General features: G+C 42.8%; 1 protein-coding gene across 1 annotated transcript in view; it reads right to left on the reverse strand.

The window, feature by feature from the left end:
• LOC148314541 (FK506-binding protein 15-like) overlaps positions 1 to 12109 on the reverse strand; it is a gene marked incomplete at its 3' end in the record, with an annotated part of 13535 nt that extends 1426 nt beyond the window's left edge. Inside the window, exons 1-5 of the mRNA XM_088287653.1 lie at positions 11934 to 12109; positions 3922 to 4025; positions 3763 to 3841; positions 803 to 872; positions 617 to 691 (exon numbers count right to left, since the gene is read on the reverse strand). Coding sequence (XP_088143779.1) covers positions 617 to 691; positions 803 to 872; positions 3763 to 3841; positions 3922 to 4025; positions 11934 to 11983 — 378 coding nt within the window. The remainder of the gene's footprint in view (positions 1 to 616; positions 692 to 802; positions 873 to 3762; positions 3842 to 3921; positions 4026 to 11933) is intronic.
• Between the last annotated feature and the right edge of the window lie 1181 nt (positions 12110 to 13290).

A 13290-nucleotide genomic window follows, 5' to 3' on the forward strand; every position in this document is an offset into this window, starting at 1 on the left:
TATACATCAATGAAATAATTGTCCCTTGGCAAAATTAAACTGATTAAAATTTACAATTTTGAGACCTATTATGGTGTAGATCTCAAAACTTAGTATTCTGTGGTGCAAAATTGTGCAAATATTATTGATGGTCAATAAAAGTCCACTGTACTTAAGTGAAGACTCAACTCGGTAAAATGCATTGCATTACAATTGCATGTAAAATCTCAGGTTAATCACACTCGTGGATTTGCATAGGAGGGCATATCAATATATGAAGAGTGAAGATATTCAATTAATTGATTGTATGGCTCGTCATAGGAATGTTGTCAATTTAGTGTAAGCCTTACCCCTGGAAAGACCCGTTCCTCAATGGCTACCATGTGACTTGACTACTCTTGCTTAAACTTTCTAGATTTGTGTATGTCCTTCCACTAAGTGTGTGTACCAAGACTGTCCATTGTGGAAAAAACAAGGAGAGATCATTTTAAATTGAAATTAATCTGCATAACAATCAAATGTTTGAGTGTAGTTTAGAGCCGGCCACACAAAAAGGCAACTTGATTCATGGGAAAAATTGATTCGGTTCAGAAACTCATCACAAATTAAGTTTGTAAACCAAGCATTCAAAGCTCACCGTGAAAATGAAGTCAATGTGTATCCTGGCAGATGTAACTTGTTTCTGCTGGCTCAAGTACAGTAGCAGCTTATACTATACAGAAAGAGAGACATGATTAAGAAAAATGCTACATCAGTACAATCATCTGAATGCCCATCCAATAATTCTAATACATACTATAATAATTCAATGCGCAGTCCATACCTCTTTACTCGTGTGGTTGCCCAGAATGGCTGCACCCAGCTTTCCCTGCTTCACGTACTGTCCATTTATACTGTGTAAGGGGCATGCAATTATTTTGAATTGTTCTCTTCAAAAAACCATGGCAGACAATATTCAAGCATTCACACAAAGCACATATGGTAGAACAATGAATAAAATCCAATTTAAATGAAAAAAAACCCCAAATCTAATCGCTGGTTCTTAACTCTTTGTTAGCCGACCATTATACTTGTGTTGTTCAAAACATGGTTAACTTTGATGGTGCTGTTAACAAACCACGTGAATAACATTACTGTTTAGTGCCACTATGTCTCACAATTCCTCATTTTGTTTACTTTCGGTGTTGCAAAAAAATTGTTTTTGCTGACAAGTAAAACATAAGTTAGTCTATGTTTGAAGCCCGGTGGCAAATAAACAGTTGAAATGCATCGTTATGTTCGTCAAAATTGCCCCGGGGGGATTCTACTCTAAATCCCTGGCGACAATGCACAACTGTCCATTGGCAAATACAGTGAACCCTCGCTACTTTGCGGTTCACCTTTCGCGGGTTCAGTGCTTCGCGGGTCTAAAAAATATTCGGGGGCATTGTAGTTTCGCCGAGTGGCACGACGGGGCGCTGGAGCGGTTAGACGGCCGGCGTGCGCCAAAGAGGAGAGTGGACGAAGAAGAGCACGTTCCCCCGGGCACGATTTGGGGCGACGTTTCGCGCGGTTCGGACCGCGTGCGTGGCAGTTAAGCCGTAGAGGAGCAAGCAGCCCCTAAGTTTAACCGAATGGAAGCTCCGGAGGAGGAGGGCATGCTCGCGTCACAGTAAGCCGAAGAGGAGCACCTTCCCCGGGCACGGGCGGTTCGAATCGGCCCCTAAGTTTAACCGAATGGAAGCTCCGGAGGAGGAGGGCGGGCGTGTGTCACAGTTAAGCCAAATAGGAGCACCTTCCGCCCGGGGCACGAGCGGGGCGAAATGAAACCGAGTTCAACCGAACGGAGACACGCTTCGGGGGAGCAGGTCCGGCGTGCGTGACAATTAAGCCGAAGAGGAGCACCTCTTCCGCCCGGACACGAGCGGAGCGCGAGGCTGTCAGTTATGAATGAATAAATGAATAAATAAATAAATAAATAAATAAAAGAATGCCACCTTTCATTTCACAGGGCACACCGGACGGCGTACCAGCAGGTAAAAGTCGGAGTAATTAAATAAATACAAAAAGAATGGCTGGGGAATAAAAAAAATACGTTTTAATAATAATTTGTTTTTTTTTGTTATAACATGAATTTCACTCTCTCTCTCTCTCTCTACCCGTATATATATATATATATATATATATATATTATATATATATTGTATATTTTTTAAGCATTTTTGTAGGTGCGCCGCTACTTCGCGGATTTTCTGTTTTCGCGGGTGGTCTCGGTCCCCATTAACCGCGATAATCGAGGGTTCACTGTAATACCACAATTTTCCATATCAACACAAAAGTCAATAAAGTTAGGGGGAAAAAGACAAACAATAAAAAAGCTGGTCAATCCAACGACGCATTGTTGTTTCCATTTGTCAGCGAGGGCATGGTAGCAACAGTGAGCAAGCGAGCCCCTTTGGTGCAACCCTAGAACGAAACACGACGGGAATAATGCTGCTCTCTCTGCACCCAAAAACAGCACCATTGATCTAAAGTGCACAAAACATCTTTGAATTCCCCCCATCCATTGCCGAAAAGAAAAAAAAAAAAGTAGGATAAGGCACAATCAAACGAGAACTGACACACAATGGGGATAACAGTGTGCTTTACTGTAAGTGAATGAAAAAGCTGATTTCACAAGATGGAAGGTGGCCAGGGTCTCAGAGGGACAATGTTCCAAATCACGGAAATACTGTTAACCACAGACAGGTACGAGTTTTCTTCCCAACTGAATTTTATTTATTGTGTCGTCAGCACACATCTACCCCTGAAATACTCAGCCCTGACATAACAATGTAATCCAAAAAGCACAGTGATTTACTGTTTACATAAATCAGCGTTAGCCACCAATGCCATGTAGTTAATGTACCATATTTTTCAGACCATAAAGCGCACTTAAAATCCATATATTTTCTCAAAAATCAACAGTGCACCCTGGATATGGATAAATGTCGGCTTTTCAGTTCGTCTGCTTTAATTCAAATTCCTTTTTATTATATTTGCGTTCTCATTCTCATGCTTCTCTTATTGCAAACAGGCATCTGTTTTCGTCATACCGGAATAAGAACTACTTCCTGCTTTTGTGTGTAAAAATCATGGGAAATGTAGTCCTACTTGCCCAATGCTGCGGTTGCCCTTAGACCCAATGAAAGTTGACCTATGCTGGCGACATATTTCCAAAGTTACAATGTGGGACCTGACCGGCCTAAGGGAAACAACACAGCCAACTTTCCATAACTACTGAGACCAAGCCAAAAATGTGACATTGACGTTCTTACAGCTGCTGAACTGTCAACCAACGTTGCATCATGCATTAGCCAAAGTAATAACACCACCACCGGTCACCAGATTGACTAGCAATGTTCAAGCTTTTTTTTTTTTTCTCCATCTGTCAATATATCAAATAAACAAATGGTAACATTAGAATAAACTATTCTACATGGAATGTTTCACAAAATAATGCACATTATGACCCAATGCCTCTTATGGATGATTTTTTCATTCATTGATATTGTGCCTAATAATATGGGGTGCGCTCAATGGTCCATAAAATAAGGTATATTGAGAGTTAAGCACACGGTTAAAAGGTTAGCGCCAGTCCTTTGATGTGTGAACTTTTACGTCAACGTTTGAGTTTTGATCAACAAGACAGTGCTGTTAAAATTAACGGTCGTTAAATCTACTTAACCAGTGGTAAAGAAAAAAAGTTTTGAACAACCGGGCCCCGGTCTTCACTTCTTTAAACATTAAAATCAGGGTACTTACTATTGAAAGGCTTGGACTGCAGCGGCAAATAATACTTCAAGGGTACCAGGTGAAAGTGCTGCTGTCTGGATGACTGAGACTGCAAAACATGATAATGCAAAACATTAAGCAGTCAGATCAGATTATATTCAATTCATTATTCAGTTTGAATGGTCTGACCTGGATTCGAGCTTTTTCTAGGCTGCTTTGGTGCTATATAATGAAAGGACTCATTCCCTTGCCTGGTTTCTTCATCAAGGCCGAACAGAGAAGCCAACTTGGCCCTGCAAGAAGAGCAAATGTTAAGACAAAAATTTGTTTGTGTCACCACAAAATCATTTGAAATATTTGTTTAGGTCTCATTTCGTAATCAGGGCTGAACTGGCACTCACACATCCAAATAATTAATAAAATTGGCATTTTAACTTACACTCAAGTATGCACGTACACGCAAGCACCCTTTTTTATGCGCGTGTGCATGCTTATATACAAATATCTTGCTTATCTATTATCATATATCACCCCATACCTTGCTCAATATACTCATAATACAAGCAGGTTCAAGTCTAAGTAAATAGCAACGTTTTGCTGATCTTAATTTACAAGATGTCATTTTATTAAAGGGGAAGTCAACCCTCCCAAAATTCTTTGCAATAAAACGTTCTTCGCGCCTTAACTAGACGGACCATGGCATTTTGATCAATATTGGATTTTTGAAATATGAGATAAGCAGCAAAATTCACCTGTTTTTAGCCATCTTGGTGGGCGACTGTCGACTGAAATGACATCACAGTTCCTCAGGGCTCAGGTAACGACCAATCAATGCTAACCTGTTTCCTAAAGCCGAGCAATGATTGGTCATTACATGAGCACTGAGCAACTGTGATGTAATTTTCAGTCGACAGCAAGTGGTAAAATGGCCGCCCCGGGAGATGGATAAAAGTGGGGAGATTTTACTGCTTAGCTCGCATTCAAACGCGGGAGTAAACAGAATGCCGTGTTTTGACGAGGAGGCCTGCATAGAAGAAATATTATGGAACTATTTGACTTCCCCTTTAAACAGATTCTTTGCATATAATGTCGGACTATCTTATCCAGTACTAAGCTAAGAGCCAATGAAAGCCAAAACCGTTTTGCATACTGTGATTGATGGCCTATTCATGTATAACACTGAGTGTAATGTAAATATTTTTATATATTATTAGATTTTATATGGACGACCTATTGTATTAATTTAAATTAAGTAGAAATGCACTGAGAACAGGAGGTAGGACTAGATAAGTTCTCTACTTCTTCCTATCAACCTGTAAACTAATTATGGTTGTATACATGTAGACTGTTCTTATGACATTCCTTTTTTTTTCTCTTCTTTACTTTTAAATCTTTTACCTATGACTATATTCATTTCTGTTCTGTTTGTATGTTCAATAAAAATCATCAAATCAATCAAATGAGTTGATGAACACTTTCAACATCCCAGAGAAGAATGCACGACCAGCAGGATCTCCGTGGATTATTGGCAGATTGTTCAAGGGAAGTCATGTGTAAGCATCGCAAGCTGCATCTGTCAAGCCTCTGCGATTGAATTGGAACAACAACTAGCGTGGAATTGCTATGTTCGGGACTGTTGTGTTTTATTAACTCATTCAACCTAGTCCCTGCCTACCGAAGATCTTTTTATACGTCTTGGGCATTTTTTTGGGGGGGGCGTGATAGTGTGCAGTAGACTGTGACTGAGAATCAGCCTTGTCTGTCGACTAGGACAGGCAGTGGTTCAAGAGATCCACCAGGATCACGCTGCAGAAGAAGACTGAAGTGGGGGAGGAGTGTTGGAGAAGAGTTGTGGAAGAGTGTGCAGACTGGAGAGTCTTAGACGACGTACTAGTGATGGAAAATCAAAATTTACTCTTGAGGAATTCTTTTGGGTAAAAACAAAGGCTTCCAATAAGCATGACAAAGGCATTAAAGTTGCTTTAAATCAGAAGATGATGACGCTTCGTCTCCATAAAAGCAAGAAGCCATCAAAAGTTTCGCGTGTTTCACGTGGCCCACAGATCGCTACGCCGGTGTTTTCAAGCAGCAAAGCGATACAGTCCCCTTTCAGACGGTGTACAATGTGTGTAGTCACGTGACTCCACCGATTCAGCCTGAATAAGAAGGCAAACTGACGATGAGAAAATGGCTGATGGTTCAAATCAAGAAGTGGCTGACTACTGAAGATGAAGTGACATTAGTTGAAGTTGATCCTGTTGTGCTTGTCCCGAGAAGAAATTCGACATCTTTCATTTGGAAATATTTTGGATTCCACAAAGATGGTGTTGAGCAAAAGAACATAAAATGCATAGTGTGTCTGGAAACCGTCGTAACCACCAAAGCAACGCATCCAACCTTTTTCACCACCGACAGCGCAGCAATACTGTCTAGTTCAAAGGTGTCTGTCGATCTCTCGCTCCATCCTCCCCTCACTCGTAAACAAGACCCCAAGATACTTAAACTCCTCCACTTGGGGCAGGATCTCCTCCCCGACCTGGAGAGGGCACTCCACCCTTTTCCGACTGAGAACCATGGTCTCAGATTTGGAGGTGCTGATCTTCATCCCAACTGCTTCACACTCGGCTGCGAACTGCTCCAATGAGAGTTGGAGATCACGGCTTGAGGAAGCCAACAGTACCACATCATCTGCAAAAAGCAGAGATGAAATACTGAGGTCACCAAACCGGATCCCTCATCGCCTCGACTGCGCCTAGAAATTCTGTCCATAAAAGTTATGAACAGAATCGGTGACAAAGGGCAGCCTTGGCGGAGTCCAACCCTCACTGGAAACGAATCCGACTTACTGCCGGCAATGCGGACCAAACTCTGACATCGGTGGTACAAGGACCCAACTGCCCGTATCAAGGGGCTCGGTACCCCGTACTCCCGAAGCACGCTCCACAGAACTCCCCGTGGGACACGGTCGAACGCCTTCTCCAAGTTCACAAAACACATGTAGACTGGTTGTGCGAACTCCCATGCACCCTCAAGGACCCTTGTAGAGATTGTAGAGGTGGTCCAATGTTCCACGTCCAGGACGAAAACCTCACTGCTTCTCCTGGATCTGAGATTCAACCTCCCGACGGACCCTCCTCTCCAGTACCCCTGAGTAGACCTTACCAGGGAGGCTGAGGAGTGTGATTCCTCTATAATTGGAACACACCCTCTGGTCGCCCTTCTTAAAAAGGGGGACCACCACCCCGGTCTGCCAGCAGAGGCACTGTTCCCGATGTCCACGCAATGTTGTAGAGGCGTGTCAACCATGACAGCCCCACAACATCCAGAGCCCGAAGGATCTCATCCACCCCCGGGGCCTTGCCACCGAGGAGCTTGTAAACCACCTTGGTTACTTCAGCCCTCGAGATAGGTGAGTCCACCACGGAGTCTTCAGGCTCTGCTTTCTCAATGGAAGGCGTGTCGGTAGAATTGAGGAGGTCTTCGAAGTATTCTCCCCACCGACTCACAACGTCCCGAGTCGAGGTCAGCAGCACCCCATCTCCACTATAAATAGTGTTGGTGGTGCACTGCTTCCCTCTCCTGAGATGACGGATGGTGGACCAGAATTTCTTCGAAGCCGTCTGGAGGTCGTTTTCCATGTCCTCACCGAACTCCTCCCACGCCCGAGTTTTTGCTTCGGCAACCACCGAAGCCGTATTCCCCTTGGCCACTCTGTACCTGTCAGCTGCCTCCGGAGTCCCACAGGCCAGAAAGGCCCGATAGGACTCTTTCTTCAGCCTGACAGCATCCCTTACCGCCGGTGTCCACCAGCGGGTTCGGGGGTTGCCGCCACAACAGGCACCGACCACCTTACGTCCACAGCTTCGATCGGCTGCCTCAACAATGGAGGCACGAAACATGGTCCACTCAGACTCAATGTCCCCCGCCTCCCCCGGTACGTGGGCAGTTCTGCTGGAGGTGGGAGTTGAAACACTTTCTGACAGGGGATTCTGCCAAGCGTTCCCACCAGACCCTCACAATACGTTTGGGTCTTCCGGGTCGGACCGGCATCTTCCCCCACCATCGGAGCCAACTCACCACTAGGTGGTGATCAGTTGACAGCTCCGCCCCTCTCTTCACCCGAGTGTCCAAAACATGCGGCCGCAAATCCGATGACACGACTACAAAATCGATCATCGAACTGCGGCCACCTTAAGGCGGAGGGAGGCTACCCTCTCGTCCACCGGGGTGAACCCCAGTGTAGAGGCGCCAAGCCGGGGGGCAATAAGTATGCCCACACCTGCTCGGCGTCTCTCACCTTGGGCAACTCCAGAGTGGAAGAGTGTCCAACCTAGGGCTGGGCGATATGACCTAAAATCAATATCGCGAGAAATTGGGTAATTTTACCTCCATAACGATAAATGTGCGATAAATTCCCCCTGAGGACCAAAATCTAAATAAATGCAGGAAATGCATATTAACTGCTTTTTTTATTGACCAACTGGTACACATTACTTTCAATAAAAAATAAAAGTACAAAAATAATTTGAATAAACATTCCAAATAGCTTGCTTTGCATGACTTGAACAATGTCACAAAGAACAGGAGAAAAAGGGTACCTCTCACAAAATCTTTTTCTGCAAATATACTGTGCCGAGATGCTATAATGCCATTTGCAAAAGCCTAGATTTGTGTAAAGGTATCTTGTAAACAATATAAATCATGCCATGTGCAAAGGAGCTAGTCGCCTGTAAACAAAATGCTAAATAAAATGAAAAAAATGTAAATGGAATGCCAATGCCAAATAAACAAGTGTGCATGATCAGGAAAATGTGCCGTCTCGAGTACTCCGGTACGCGGTCGCCACTTGTCTATGTACTGCACATTCAGGCTCAAACAGGGATCCATGTTGCGACTCGACCACAAGTCGGATGTGGATGCAAAATGCTCGACATGTCTCCGCTCCCGTCCCGATGTCCATATCGGGAAGTGCTGTTTGCGGCAAATATTTTCGTACCTCTTGTCGGCTACGTTCATGAGGCGTTTAAATCCTGTGCGCTCCACTGTAACTAGAGGAGCTCTATCTTTAGCTATGTGCTAGGCTATTGCATCCAGTTCTGAGACGTTCTCTTGTATGGTGTAGCCTCCGTTGGTGGGCTGTTGTCACTTGTCCAACCTTGCTCCTCACTTTGAACTTTTAGCACAAGCTCCAAGTCAACAGCATGGTTGTGTTGTGGGTGGTGAAAAAGAAAAGGTTGGACGCGCTGTTTCAGGTGCTTACGACGCACTTTGTAGTTCATGTTCTTTTGCTCAAACATCGTCTTTATGGAACCCAAAACATTTCCAAACGACAGATGTCGAATTTCTTTTCGGGACAAGCGCGACAGGAACAATTTCAATTAACGTTACTTTGTCTGCAGCCGTGTCAGCCGCTTCAGGATTTGAATCGCCAGCTACGAACGCGTCTTCTGTTTACATTCTTCTACAGCGCATCAGTCACGTGACTACATGCGCTGTAGCCGTCTTAAAGGGGCATGAACATCGCCGCAGACAGAAAAGACTTTTCTTTTTTTTTTTTTAGACACCGAATTTACCGACATGGGCAAAATGATGTCGGTCATTGTAATACATTTCGGTAACGGTAAATTTTCGGTTTATCGCCCAGCCCTAGTCCAACCCCACTCAAGAGGACTGGTACCAGAGCCTAAGCTGTGTGTGGAGGTGAGCCCGACTATATCTAGTCGGAATTTCTCTGCCTCGCACACCAGCTCAGGCTCCTTCCCCGCCAGAGAGGTGACATTCCATGTCCCAAGAGCTAGTTTCTGTAGCCGGGGATCAGAGCGCCAAGGTCCCTGTCTCTTGCCGCTGCCCGACTCACATTGCACCCGACCCCTTTGGCCCCTCCCACAAGTGATGAGCCCATGGGAAGGGGGACCCATGGGTGCAGGCCCGGCCACCAGCCGCTCGCCGACGAGCCCCACCTCCAGGCCTGGCTCCAGAGGGGGGACCCGGTGACCCGCGTCCGGGCAAGGGAAATCGTGGTCCAATAATTTTGTCCAACATTTCTGTGTTATTTATAAATAATGGTGCAGTTTAAATTGAAGGCGATACTATGGGCTTTAATTTTTTTAGTAATGGTTTAGTGCATTCTAACATGAAACCAACTCTATACACTATGCAGAGTTGCACTAATACTATGAAACTATCTATACAAAAAGAAATACTTATGTGATGACAACGAGGGCATGTAGCAAACATGTCAGATTTTGATACTTTGAGTTACGGGTGGGCGATGTGGCAAAAATATAATTTCACAATTTTTTTTTACAAATCATTTCATCACGATTCTTTTGTACATCGTTTTTTTAGACTCATTTACACATTTCTACCATTTTCAACATGTCTAAAATACATATAAAACACAAAAATAAAAATAAAAAACATCTGAAGCCAACTAAGCTTTCTGAACAAGTTTTAATTTAAATTAAATGTGTTGTGAACATAAACATAAAAGCTAACATAACGTCACCATAAAAATACGGCTAATAGTGCGGGTCTAGTACTTTGAACAGTCTTCAAAGCCCTCGCTTTCTACTTTGAGTACTGGAATTTCCCAGTTTGTGAGCGCATCACGCCTTTAAGGGAGCACGCGGGATCTTCGATACATCGAGTTCACTGACTAATACCTCCTTAATCTTCAGATACAATTGAAATGTCAGAAATGAAAAAAGGCATCAGCCACAACGTGCTTCCTTCCTTGGTGATCGAGCATCCCCGTTGTGCTGCCATGAAAGGGATGTTTGCATCCTCAGTATGTGTATGTGAAATGTGCCGTAACTTTAGGACTCGGTTACTAACACCAGGTAGCCATGACACCACGTCGCATTACCCACAATGCTTCTGTGTAGATCACGGATGACCCGGATCACACCACTACTGCGCATGTGCGGTGGCGACGGGCATACAACCAGAAAATCCCGAGATGAGGCAGTTTCAAGAGAAAAGCAATAGGCCAAATAAATATATACATTAAGGACTCATCGACTACTTAAATTGTCGACGAGTTTGATCATCGTCGTCATAATTAGTTGACTAATCTTGGCAGCCCTAGTGCATAGAGTGATTTAACAGCAGCATGAGTCGGTTTCACATCTACAGATAGTTGCTGCTCCTTTTTGAAGTGAACTCTTCAAGCCACCCTTTCTTTTAATCATAAGCGTTACGTAGACATTTTTGCACATGGGCCATGGCACTATTAAAAATGTTTGTTTACAAAAAACATTACTTCCACAAACACAATATCCCCTTTACACAATTATAGGCCTTTGCATATGGCATCACAGTATCTTTGTGCAAGCCATTTGCACAAAAAAGTTTATAAGAGAGGTAACCTTTTTCTCCTGTTCTGATATTGTTCACATCTTGCAAGCTACAAGGGAATTTCATAGTTTTATATTTCATTGAAAGTAATGTGTGCCAGTTGGTCAATAAATCAACCAAAAGCATCTCATTTGCATTTCCTGCAGTTAATTTCAGATGGCATAGATCTACAGTGCCAGACGTAGTCAAGAGCTGGAGTTTTTATTATTGACAAAAAAAATTTGATGCAAATGTCCCCCCCCCCTGTGGATGAATAGCCGTTTTAATTATCAGTTTTTGACCCCTTGACTACTACTAATAAAAAACTGAAAAAAAACATGTCACATATCGATCTGTCACTATTATGTAATGACAACAGTCCCTCCCTTAGTTAGGGATGATACCTATCCATGAACAAACATGGAAAACTAACTATTCCTTTAAAATAGGGTGTCATGTCTTCAATCCGACAAAGTGACTTGAGGATACTTCAAACTCGTACTGCTCTACATTATTGCGTTGCACACTACACACGCGTTGCTTGAAATGTCAATTCGGGAAGCTTTTGAGACCAAAACAAAACGTATCAATAATAAATCCGTCTATGTGCCCCAGACTGTTACTTGGTATACGAACGTTGAATGTGTTTTCCCGTTTTTCTCTTTTTTTGTCACAATTCGAAAAATATTAGTAAGACTTGATTAATGTTATTTCAAGTCGGTGCAACAACGATCAACCACATTGTTTGAAACGTGGACTGCTTAAATGAACTCCGTACCTATAGCTTGGCACTGGCTAATGTTATGCTAGTTAAATCTGTTGCTAACACGTTCATCATCGTCGAGAAATGATGCATAACTTACCCGCATGTGGGTGACAAGAAATCGCCATCTTCGTCGTCTCCACCGAACATTTTATCAGTTAAAAGTAGCAAGTAGGCTACTTATACATGGCAACTTCAATAACGTCTGACCACTCTTCCTGGTTGTGAGTCGTCAGCTGACTTTCCACCTGATCCCCTTCTGACTGTGAGGTTAACGCCATTGATATTATTAAGAACACTGAATAGCGCGTGCGCGCTCTGAGCCAATGGCAAGTAACATTCGTCACCAGGCGGCCATCTTGGGACGGGGCTGCGCGGTCAATGAAATAACAGTATATCCTTCAACTCTCCTAAATTCTCAACTGATTTTCAAATGGCTTGGTTTGTCGGGGTAACGTCGGAGATGTTATTTGATGCATACTTAAGAATAGTTCAAAACATTTAATTCAATATTTAAAAAAGTGCATTAGGTTGGTAGGTAAAGCAAACGTACATACACACGCACACACGCTCAATTATATGGTTAATATTTAAAAGAAATAAAATAATGATAAAACGAATTTAAAAAAAAAGAACTTTGAGAGAACAAGGTTTCAAAACCAATGGCGCAGAGGAACGTTTAAGGGACAGTTCATTGATGTTAATTGGCACTTATATTATAAGTTGGCTTGTAAAAAATTACATCAGTACTAAAATACTGCCCCCCAAAAGACTACGTAGTGATTTAAGGGTTTTTTTGTGACGTGATTCATGACAAATTGTCATGCCCCCTTTTGGGGCTCAACTTGTTATTTTTTTCCGGTTCCAGCGTCACTCCTGGGAGTGACGCTTTCTGGTTACCGTACAAATGGGATTCATTATTGTCAACATGTTTCACATTTCTTTCCTTTAAAGGTAAGGACAAAATATATATATATATATATATATATATATATATATATATACAATATTTAGGGGATCCCTTTATATATGTATGTATATGCTGCACATATGTATATATATTTAGGCGACGTAAACAGCATTTGACAACAAAAATCTGAATAAAATGATGAAAATAGGCACTTAACATTTCTAAAAGGCAGGGTCAAACGCAATTTTGCAATAGCTCTAAGCCATGCTGTTCCTGTGTAACAGAACTTGTAGTCTATATGACAAATAACTCATTTTAGTGGAAGGTTGGAGGCTTGGAGGCTCCGTTCATCAGAGAAGCCGCATGGAGCACAAAAATCTGTCTTTTTCACATTCGATGGTATTTCTGTCAACACAAAGCCTGCAGAAAGAATCGAAATATAAATATATTTTTTAACAATCTGAAGACAAATTATGAGCAACTTAAGTTATGTCGAAACGAAAGAGTAATTCTGCCTCTCCGACACATCATTGCTGAGTCAGGTTTT

The sequence above is a fragment of the Idiotropiscis lumnitzeri genome, unplaced genomic scaffold (genome assembly GCF_059441095.1).
Source record: "Idiotropiscis lumnitzeri isolate Australia: NSW breed Sydney's pygmy pipehorse unplaced genomic scaffold, RoL_Ilum_1.0 HiC_scaffold_271, whole genome shotgun sequence".
In the NCBI taxonomy this organism is placed as follows: domain Eukaryota; kingdom Metazoa; phylum Chordata; class Actinopteri; order Syngnathiformes; family Syngnathidae; genus Idiotropiscis; species Idiotropiscis lumnitzeri.